The following is a 12435-nucleotide window of genomic DNA, read 5'->3' as shown; positions in this document are numbered from 1 at the left end:
TGGAGAATTTTATACTAAAGCCAATCATACTGATGTGTTCCAGGTATCGGGCATTAATCATTTATTGAACTGTGAACTGTGTAACAATTGTGTATTTAGAAACTTTACCTAAATGATCTTTACTTTATTAGTGGGTTGTGAAATCCAGTACCAGTTGTTGACTTTAACAAGGCATAAAATGAAAAATGAACTGTGCATTGACTTTTAAACAACACACTTTAGCTTATTTAAACAGGTTATACCTAATATATTAGCTGCTGGTACTTTCTGTGTAAGAAATCCTTATTTGTAACACTTTAGCTGTAATTGTTTGTAAACAATCCTTTTAATCTTGACTTTAAGCTGTCATAATTCCTTAAATGTTAGTATTTTTATTTAAAGTCTGATTTCCACAGATGAAGAATATATCTATATATAATATAAAAATTTTTGAAGTGTTGCATCTGATTAGTACTACATTTTAATATACATATCTGGTTCAACTGCAAGTAGATGACTCATTCTCGAAAGTCTTTGCCTAACTAATACGAACCATTAGAACAGTTACGTCCCTATAAGATAATAAAAGCGCTACCAAAAATAGAAATAATTCAACAAACAACTCCTGCTAAAGCCCTGTACTGTCGGCACTTTACAATATCATTAGTTCTTAGCTCGATTGCGAAACAAGTTCTTGCGACTTAAATTAATCACTTTCGAGTGCGCTTCCTGGAACTAACCAGTATTGGTGTCAAATGAGAAAACATGATCGTGATCCGAGTAGGGATTGAGCCTTTATTTCCTCGGTATCTATGTGTAGTAGTGTGCAATCGGAGGGTTTAAGAATATTCGGGAGATTTCTTTCATAAAGAAGACAAAGTTAGTTATTTTGTAGAAAATTGTTCTTTACTCAAATATCTATGGTGGAACAAAGGTGACATGTGTGTGTTTTTATTTAATCGTGCGCACGAGATACTATGTCGTGGCCACGAGTTACTTAATCGTTGCCACGAAATAGCTTAGTCATGGCCACGAGATACTATGTCGTGGCCACGAGTTACTATGTCGTGGCCACGAGATACTATGTCGTGGCCACGAGATATCTAAGTCGTGGCCACGATATACTATGTCGTGGCCACGAGTCGAGGCCACGAGATACAATTTCGTGGCCACGAGTTACTAAGTCGTGGCCACGAGATAATTATGTCGTGGTCACGAGATATTATGTCTTGGCAACGAGTTACTAAGTCGTTAGAACAAGATAATTAACCAATCAGAATACACTATATATATTATGATTTTTATTTGTTTGGGTCGTCAGACTAAACAAATAATTGTAGCGGAATTTCAGAGTCTAATGCTGTTTATTGCAAATGCCAAAAGTAGTCCGCTTTTTTGAAGCGGTTACTCCCCTTTATATGTCACACTAAGGACGAAAAATTCAGGGGAAATCACTGCGTAAATATGGTCACATGACAGGCGCATTAATTTTCAAGCAAAATAATTCCCGAATGGTCGAAGATTTCTAATATTGTTTTATACATGCTTATAGTAAGCGCCATGATTATTTACACAAGTGTTAAACAACAGTTAGCGTCGTTACGAACCCTAATTAAGAATATGATGGTTTTCTTCAGGCCATGTATATATAAATTCACCATGGCCGAGGGGTCTGGAGTTCAAATCCCAGTTAAGGCAACTCATTTTTTTCAAATTGTTTAAGTCAAATAAACATTGGTTTGAATAACAGTGTTGAAATTTGTCTTATAGCCAATCTACTACAATTAAAACGCTAGAAAGCATTGGTGGCACTATACGAAATTAAATTGTTTTATAATCTCAAAACCTTCACCTTTCTGACATTCTGAGACCCAAACAAATTCAGTGCCTTCTGTGCTTTGATTTTAAAACTTAACAACTTACTTTTACTTGCAACATTAATCTTTAGGATCATATTAGAAAGTCACCTTCCAAGGCCCATTAGACATTAATTTTGACTGTTAACCTTGTTAATACGATAACATGAGGAGGAATAAGAACTGGTTTATTTTGTTTGGAAGGGACATTTCCCATGGACAATAGATAGCCTATAAGGATGTTTGAGATCAAGGGTCAAGGTTATCCTGACACTTCATGTAAAATCCCTTTCTGATGAATAATTTAAAAGAGATAATCCATGGTTTATTAGCCCAGAAAGATCATTGCACCTGATCAGTATAGGACATTAAAAAATTTCAAGGTCATTGGGTAAAAAAACAGAGTCAAAGTGACGCTAAATGTAAAATTATTGACCAGTTAATAAGTTGTTTAAATAGCACTTTTACCGGACATCCTTGTACTATAGCACATGTCATGTTAATTAGGAAAATTCATTTAAATGGTGTAATCTGATTGGTTATTTATCTCGTGGCCACGACTTAGCTATCTCGTGGCAACGACGTAGTAACTCATGACTACGACATAGTATATCGTGGCCACGACTTAATTATCTCGTGGCCACGACATAGTAACTCGTAGCCACGACAAAGTATCTCGTGCGCACGAGATGAATAAAAATCACACACATTTCACCTTTGTGCCACCGTTATTATCCGGTTGAACAGCGATTCTTAGCATTATTGGACATGCTTACACTTTTTAAAATTTATGATTCTGGTTACCAGAAAGTCTGAGCCAAAGTCAACCTGAGAATACTTCTAAGGGAGTACAACACATTTTTGAAAACGTTTTAATGATTCTTCTGGCAGGGTAGCTTCCCTTGGACCTTGAGGTGGGCTTGTCTCAGCGTTAATTTCGGAAATTCGACTTTGGTAGGATTTATCCGGTTTATCCATTTGAAGATAAAGCTGGATAGGGTCTTTTGCAAAATTTCGTTTCAATCAGGATTTTTCGAACAGAATCTGAAAGACCCTGTTTCAATATATCGGCATCTTTATCCGAATATGGCGATATTAATACATTCTAGCATGACACAATAAATCTTTGGGGAAAGTTGTTTTTGTGCATCTGCACATTATCAGTGTACCATGAGGTATTATTTTGAATCTTTCAACACTTCTTATAATCAAATTCCTATTTCTGAGCCGAAGGACAACTCTTAAATCAATTTAACAGGGTTATGCTCCTTTATTGTCGTAGAATTATTAAAAAGTTTTTCATTCTTTTTTGGAGTTATTATATATTTCTCAATTCAAGGCAAGATGACATAACCCTGTCTTGTAATTAAAAATTATGCTTTTTTTTGAGTAGTAAAATTTGGTTATATTTTGGTACAACCCAACTGTTTGAGAAATATGGTAATTTTATGTTATATCTCAACGGTTTTGCAATAACCGTTTAAGTTAAACTTTGAAAACTTCAAATTCTTTTAAATAACCATCGTGCAAACAAAGAGGACATGCAATAACTCTGAACAATAGGTTTTAATAAAATTTTATCCCATTTTCGACTTAGAATTTAAGTAATGTATTTGTACGGCCAAATTATTTCATTATACCCATTTGTTAATAACCCTCATTCATCACACCTTCAGACAAAATAGCAGCTGTCTTTGATTTTGACAAAGATATGTTCATTTTTCGTCTAACAATTTGATAAAGTGAAACATTATGACCATCCAAGGGTTTATAGCAAGTTAACATGTGAAAGTAAGGATTTTTTTTATATAATTAATTAATTAGTTGGTCAATTTTTTTTTATTATTATCATTATTATTTTGCATTTAAAGTGACATTATGCTTATGGTGAGTGAACAGGACAGCTCTTGTTCTGCGAATTGTTTCAAAAATTCAAAAAATAAATAAATAAATAAATAAAAAAAAATACGAAATGACAACTCGATGTATTTATATCACGTGACCTGTTAATGATATATCACGTGACCTGGTAGTGATATATATTTAACCATTTAAGGAACTCCGCTGAGTTTGCTTCTCCAAATCCCTCTAGAGGCGTGCACGTCGCGGAGAAGTCACACGGCAGGTCAAGGTCAAGTCATCTTAAGTACCAGAGGTGATTGCTTGACCTGTCGTGACTAACTCTGGAGGGTTGGCGCTAATGAGAGCCGTTTTTGTTATCGTCAGTATGGAACTTGATGCCTGGCCAGTATTGTCGTACTCCTCTACCACCAACGAACGAAGAATGTGCTACAGGAAGATTCAGCTTGACAAAGCCGTCCCTGATGTGACTACCTTAGTGGACCGGCAAGGATGCTAAATTCTCGGACATATGGATTTTCCGGCTTCGAGTATAAATAAAATGAAATAGAAAGAAAGAAAGACTCCGCTGAGATCCAAAAGTCTTAAAACATAGAAATTGAGTTTCCAACATAGTGCCTGGAGCACTTCAGACAGAATATAAGCTAAGATGAATCAGTAATATACTTAAAAATAATTTAAAAAAAAATGCATTTTGTGCTATTCAAAGCCCGATTAAAATAACGACAAAAATATTAAAATGATCTTATGAACACTAATATGACTTTTAAAAAAAAAATCCCAGCATGAATTTCTGTATTAATTCTATATATTTTGGTTTGAAGCGTAAATATATCTATATTATGTTGAACGAAATTTAGAAGCTGATTGAATCACCGAGTAGTTTTAAAACAAGTTTTGTGACTTGAACAAACCCTCAAAGTTGCAATAAAAGATAGTGTGGATATTGTATGATTGAAACAAGTCCAAGTCATTCATAAGAGTTGTTCTTTAATGTTTCCACATGTATTGTGAAATCTTAACGCTCTAACCTGACCCACGTCATTTTATACTTTATAATGAGAAAAAATTTGTTCATGTGACTGCCTTGTGTATTTATTTTGAGGACATTTACAGAAAAATTAATTCAAAATTCAAAACGAAGAAATAAAAAAAATGCCTGTGTCTCCCTTTCAGTGAAACCTTGCAAAGCTCTACAATTTGGAGTATTTTTTGCCACAATAAGAATAATAATTCTGAAAATACGGCGTTAGCATATGATCTGAAATCGTACAGACCAACATGAAATGAAACATTTATCTCGAAAAATTATTTCCAGTACGGTCATATAGAGTCCCTTTAATTTGCTGAAATTAATGTCACTAGTATAGAGATGTTTGTGCTCAATTTTTTTATTTTGATATTCAAACCCCCTTTTTTCAAATGGACTGTTCCAGATTCGTATAATAGAGCATATCTATTACATAAATTCAGCAGACGAAGAGTTTAAGATAATATCAGTTCTTTTAACCATCAACAGCTTATTTAATTAACAAACATAAAAAAATAATATATATTTATATACGCTCAAGTTTTATTACATCTTAGTATGATAAAATGCCAAAACGTTATATAACAATTAAAACACCGGAAGTCGTGTCAGTAGATTTCACCATTATACATTATTAAGTATGGTGGCTGATTCCTGACACCTTTGCATTTAATATAAACACTGTTGTATTCTGCAAAATGCATAGAAAAAGGCGAAACACACGAGAGGTCTCAGTTAATGTTGATGCCGTTACGTTATACGCAGTTCAACGTAAGACATTTATACGTGAATCAACGTCACCATGGTTCCGTACAGCGTCGAGTAGCATAATATTATCATTTTTCACTTGTCTCCATAAAAGTTTCACCTTAAGAGATTTACGTTTTTAAATTATGGCTAAATATCAACTCTTTTAGATGCACATTACTTTATCTTTAATTGTTCATGTTTGTTTTGTTAAATAAGCTTTTGATGGTAAAAAGAATGATTTTAAGTAGATATTTTCATAAACCCGCTGCATATCTGCTGCATTTGTGTAATAAATTTGCCATCCTATAGGATTTATAGCATTTTGGAACATTCCATTTGATTAAAAAGGTGATTTAAATATCAATATACAAAAAATAAGCAAACAACTCTATGCTATTGACATAGGCTATTCACTTTTAGTAAATAAGTATTTTGTAACAGTCTATTCAAAACAAAACATAAAAAAATGAATAAATACGTTGAAAAAAGCATTAAAACCAACGAAAATAAAATAACTCTTTTTTTTGTGTAATCATTTTAATTTCCATTCCCGTTATTTATTATAAATATGGATATGCAACCTTGCTTTACGAACATACATACATTCAACCGCCCACCCCCCAGGCGATGGTTGCAAAAATAAAAGATCTAAACTTTTCTTTATAGCGAATCTAGCTTTAACCACAGGTGCTCGTCCAGTCTTGGTGCCCACATAAAAAAATGAAGTTTTTAAAAAAAATGAAAAAAAAAAATTGAAAAAAAAAAAAAACAAACAAAAAAAAAAAAAAAAACAACATCAAAATAAATATTTTGGGTTGAGTGTAAGAAAAAGATTTTTTTCCCTATATACCATTACTACGAAAAGGGCACCTAGTCGCCGTAACGCTATGGAGCTTTACTAGGACACGCTATGGAACAACCAAAATGTCGAGTTCTGTAACAATACAAGCTATTTTGCTACTCTTTACACATCATGCATTTAGAAAATTGTTAACATTCTTCATCTACCTTACATACAATCTCAAATAATTTACATTTTAACTCGGACACTCCAATTTGTTAAAATCTTGCAAAATTCTGTTGATGGTCGGTCATTTAAACTCGGACACTCCAATTTGTTAAAATTTTGCAAAACAACAGTGATTGTCGGCCATTTTGTCAAAATCGAAAGTACAAAACATACATCGTACTGTTCCGCTCTCCTGGTTTTCTAAGACTACGTGCGAGGAACAGTAGACAACGGTAACCATCAATTTATTTGTTACTGTTGTATATTGTTCAGCGAACGTAGTCGTAGGGGACCTGCAGAACAGCGAAACAGTATGTTTTGTACTCTCGTTTTCGACAAAATGGCCGACAATCACTGTTGTTTTGCAAAATTTTAACAAATTGGAGTGTCCGAGTTTAAATGTAAGTTATTTAAGATTGTATGTAAGGTAGAATAAGAATGTTAACAATTTTCTAAATGCACAATGTGTAAAGAGTAGCAAAATAGCTTTTATTGTTACAGAACTCGACATTGTGGTTGTTCCATAGCGTGTCCTAGTAAAACTCCGTAGAGTTACGGCGACTAGGTGACCTTTTCGTAGTAATGGTATATAGGAAAAAAAAATCAATTTTTTTTCCTACACTCAACCCAAAATATTTATTTTGATGTTTATTTTTTCGTTTTTTTTTTTTTTTCAATTTTTTTTTCATTTTTTTTTAAACTTCATTTTTTTATATGGTCACCAAGACTGGACGAGCACCTGTGGCTTGAACCCTCTTGTTGCTGTTCATGGACGGTTCTTACAACTTCAAAGTTTAAGAACTTTTATCTAGAAATATATTTAATTGTTAATGCAACCGTTATAAATCGAGTTCAAAAGCAAAACGTGCATGTGCAGATAAGAAAATTGGAAACTTGATATTATCCAAATGCACACAGGTGTCAGCATAAAATATGTATAAAATCCCTGTAACATTTGCAGGCAATTATAAAACATACATGAGCTTAGTACAGTGCAACACCGATAGCATCTACATGCAATTATTATACCTTCAATACATCTCAAATACAGTGTAACCCCCATCACAACCGCCCTACAACAACAACCTTGTGACAACGATAGTAGTATCAGACCCCCACTTTCTCAGTAACACCCGAAATCCTTGTCTCTTAAAGGCCCATTCTGCCCCGAAAACACTCTTTTATTTTTATTTCTTAATAGCTTTTATGTTGGTGAGCAATTATAGCTAATATGACAATTACATCTGCCATCTTCTGCTTCTATTACCTTTGGCAATAAGTACAGCTATATTGATTTAGTACTTTGTATGGAATTCAAAATACATCTTTGTTTACATTTTGCTACTTTTATGACAAATTATTTTACATTCAGAGCTTCTTTCCTTTGGTGATCTAACATGATATAAAATAATTATTTAAACGTTATAAAACTACGTTTGCCCTTTCTAAAGAAGAAGAAAAATATTTATTTCTTTAAAGGGTGTTTTTCTGAAGAGGTTGAAATGCACAACGTATAATAATTAATAAAATCTCAAAATTTCAAAGTTAAGACACCGAAACTGGTTACAAGAATTTTCATATAAGCTGTAATAATTTTGTTATCATTTAATCTTACGTAACATGAATGTGTTTCACCCACTTGAATATACATGTCACCTACATTGTAGAGCAAAAAATAAAGAGGACAGCAAAAAAGTTCATATACATTTAACTTGCTTGAAAACGAAATTTGTGTAACCTCACTTAATGGCCAGTCTTGATTGTCTGTATATAGTTCATGTTGCTTTTTTACTTATGATAAATTGGCATAGACATTTCACATTTGCCTAGAGTGTTTTTTGTTGACGTTTTATACGTTGACGTGAACGTTTTTCATGCAGCTGGTTTCTTCTAAACTACGCATAATAAACACAACGATAGTGCTATTTTGCTATAAAATCATTCTGGTTAGATGACGTAGAAGGAGGGGGTAGGAGGGGGTGGAGGGCGGGCTGGGCACGACCAAGACATTCATATTTTTTTTTCACTTCCGGCAGTTCAAACAGCGTTTTTGCTTTACCATTATCTATTGTACATGGACAATATATTGAACACATGTACAAATATGAGCCGCGTCACGATAAAAAAAAACATAGTGGGTCGCGACCAGCATGGATCCAGACCAGCCTGCGCCTCCGTGCAGTCTGATCAGGATTCATGCTGTTCACTATTAGTTTCTCTACTTGTAAAAGGGTTTGTACGCGAACAGCATGGATCCTGATCAGACTGCGCGGATGCACAGGCTGGTCTTGATCCATGCTGGTCGCACACCCATTATGTTGATTTTGTCATGGCGCGGCTCATAATTTTTTTCGACAGAGATAGCCAAATGATCAGATCATGGGGTATTTTTGCATTTTACGAAATGTGTTCAGGCTCGGCATTTAACGAAATGTGTTCAGGCTTTGCATTTGACGGAATGCACATGTTCAGATATTTGGCAGTAAACATTGGGCAGTTGATCTTTACCAAAATGATCAAATTAATGTCCTGGGGTTATTCTCCGGAGGTTATTGGTTTACATTTATTTATGGACATTCGACTATCACATAACACGTGCAAAATTAAAATTATAAAAATACTGTGACTTCGTCAATCCACACGTTTTTATGATTGCTTATGGACTTTGTGGAACAGCCAGCGAAAGCAGGCCGGCCTCTTGATATCTCATGTTAATTGTCTTTTACATTTTTATTGCATGGTCTTGATTTTTAGTCATTGTATTTGAATTCAGTTTCAGACATTTCTTACGATGTTTTACGTTATGAGGGCGGAAATGACATATAACATTCCGCCGAAGTTACTTCCCCTGAATAGTTTAGTAACGTTGCATAAGCGTGGAACACTTTTAAGGCAATATCAACAATGTAAATTTAACAATAACAAAAACATTCATTAACACTTTTATTATATTTATTTTTTTGGTAAGTTTGTTTGTTTTTATATATAAAGAGGGATACGTAATTAAAACAATACAAAATAAATAATACTACAAAGAAATGTAGAAACAGAAAACAGCAATGGCTGCGAAATAAAAGACGCACGATAAAAACGTGCAATAGGGTAGTATTACATGTATTATTTTGTGTGCAAGTTTGCCAACCAGTAGGTACATACACAGTATGCAAGTTTATAATTTTAACGGATATTTGATTCATTCTTGTCACTGATTGGTTCTTATGTAGCGTTTCGTGCACCGGTGAGCAGTGTAATACTACCACAGCTGATTCATCCGGGTGTGTAATGTCAATGGTATTAGATGCTTGTATTATTGAAAAAAGATATCATTTCCGGTAATGACGTCATTGATTACATGTTGTTATGCATCATCATGAAGCACATTTGGTATGGTAGACGCATCATTCCGCACGTGTAGAAGTCCATCAAGTTGCTCATCTCAGCCCCTGTAATAATACAAGTATATCTTATAAATTACTTCGTAAAATTGTGATGATTAAATTGATGATATATTTTATATGATGATGATGATGATGATTATAATGATGATGATGATGATGCCGGGTATGAAGGGAATGATTGCTGCTGCAGGTAGTTGTTATGATTCTGTGGTCCATGACGTTGTTGGTGAAGATAATGATGATGATAATAATGATGATACTTGTCACGGGTCGCAATACTGATGATGATAATGATTATGATAATGATAATGAAAGTAATGGTTTTGTTGCTGATAATGGTGATAACGATGACGATCCGATGTCGATGGCGATGATGAAGACAATGATGATTAAGTGATGATAATTTCGAAGATGACGATGATAATGGTGATGATATAGTAAGTGATGATAATGATCACGACAAGTTGAATAAAATGTTATTTGTTGGAATTGTTAAATAAATATGTAGTAAAAAAATCAGGTAAAATAACTCTTGTCTTAAATGCTTCGCAATAAAGAGAGTCAAACTAATAAAACCAGGAATATTATCTTATTAAGTATTTTTATATGTCTCTTCGTTAAGGAACAATTCTTAAACCATTTTTTAAACGTGGCCATCGTATTTTCATAATACTTTGAATAGATGTCCGATAAAGTTTGAATTGGATTATAATAACCAAGCGTAAAATTGATGAAAAAAAATAAGAAAGCAACAATTATAGGTCATATATATTTTTCTAAAAAGTATTTTAAGTATATCTAAAGAATTTAGATGATAATTGTCTTTTTAAACCGGAAATAATGTAATATTTTTAAGCATTTTTTCGAGAACATAATCTTATGATGGTTAAAAAAATTGTCTGGATTGAAATGACCTCTTCACGCAATATAGCGTATAAAGTAAATATTTAAAGAGGCAAAACGCCCAACATTTTTGTATGTGTAATTGCAAAATAAAACAAATAGATAGAAAAAAGAACGAATATCTTCTTTTAAAAAACAAAAATTCTTTGCTAGAAAAATAATTTAACTATTTCTTAATATGCCTTATTGAAGCCAGCAAAAACAATAAAGAAGATGTCACATACCTCCTAGCATCATGCCGCTGGCCATCCTACCCATGCCACCTCCCATCAAAGAAGCCATTGGGTTGCTATTGCTGGCACCACCACCACCGGTTAAAGCAGCAAGTGGGTTAGAAGAGCCTCCGGAGCTGGCCAAAGCTGCTAATGGATTCGATGATGATGACGCGGACGATCCGCTGGTAAGCGCTGCAAAAGGATTAGAACTACCCGAACTGGAACTCGAACCGCGGTTGCCTAACATGGCAGACATTGCCATCATTTCCGAAAGACCTTGTCCATACGCTGACGCTACAAACATGATACACACGGCAACTACTGCAAACTTCATTTTCAAATATTGATTGTCAATGAACTTCGAAAAGGAAAACAAAAATGAACGAATATTAAAGATGTGTCGCCTGTCGTTTGCTATTGCCAAGTGACTTCTTATTTAAATATTAGATGTCATGGAAAAGATTTAAATGTGCGCAGGTGACGTCATCCATTATTTGTCTCCTCATTTGTAAATAAATAACAAACACCAAACGAGGCCCGTCTGATTGTTATTGTTTTGACATAATTTTTTCCCGAAAAATTTGGAAAGTACAAAATAAAACAAATGAGAAGAAATTTTTGACGTGTCAGTTATGTACACCTTCTTTTTGCCTAATCCATTTCAAAATAGATTTTAATGGAGGTATGTTTTGTTTGTATCAAATATATAGGTTTTTTTTCTAATTTTATGAACAAGATAACATATATTCTCTATTAGTTTTAACAAAAATCGGACACATTTCACCCCTTTACTAGACCATTATCTGAGCCATTGCCAGAAATCATAGATTTATAGGCAACTTAAATAGTAACACATATTTTTAAATATCAAGTTAAAGGCATAAATGGTGTGAAACAGAAGTTTTTTTTTCAATAAGGTTGAATAGAGTGAAAACAGGTTACATTAAGGTTTTTATTCAAATGCAATCCACTAACTTGTTGGTGCACGAATTGCTCGGGTATCATGATGAAAGATCTCAGGTCATACATTCACCCGTAAAATGCTGATAAGCCTTTGCCACCAGTACACATCCGGGTCAGACTAAAGGGGTATATGGAGTAAACGTTATAAATTGTTAATGAACCATTGCTTAGAAATTGTTAAGAAGTTAAATTGACACAAAATATTTCGGAAACCACCGTACACATGCTGATATTCTAATCCTCGCGGGTTTGAACCACGTCCAAATTAATATTTTTCGGCATTTTCAAATGAACATATGAACATATGGTCAGTGGCTTTTTATAAGTTATGTTACAAATAGTTCAAATATAAAAAGGAACTGTAGCAAAACTAAGCTGTGATTTATTTCAATAATCGAGTATAACTAATGTTTCAAATACTTTATTTCAAATATAGAAAAAGACGTGTAGAAACCTGATTCTAAGAATTAAG

General features: G+C 33.6%; 1 protein-coding gene across 1 annotated transcript; it reads right to left on the bottom strand.

Moving 5' to 3' along the window:
• Nucleotides 1-9418: 9418 nt before the first annotated feature.
• On the bottom strand, nt 9419-11436 carry LOC132759258 (uncharacterized). The gene is made up of 2 exons (XM_060751001.1): nt 11010-11436; nt 9419-9927 (listed from the first exon to the last, which is right to left on the bottom strand). The coding sequence occupies exons 1-2, from the start codon at nt 11332-11334 to the stop codon at nt 9833-9835; spliced, it is 420 nt and encodes a 139-aa protein (XP_060606984.1). The 5' UTR covers nt 11335-11436; the 3' UTR covers nt 9419-9832.
• Nucleotides 11437-12435: the final 999 nt, after the last annotated feature.

Source organism: Ruditapes philippinarum, unplaced genomic scaffold, assembly GCF_026571515.1.
Source record: "Ruditapes philippinarum isolate M1 unplaced genomic scaffold, ASM2657151v2 ctg995_1_1_1_1, whole genome shotgun sequence".
Lineage (NCBI taxonomy): Eukaryota > Metazoa > Mollusca > Bivalvia > Venerida > Veneridae > Ruditapes > Ruditapes philippinarum.
Note: the sequence above shows the minus strand (reverse complement) of the source record. Positions and strands in the feature narration are given on the sequence as shown.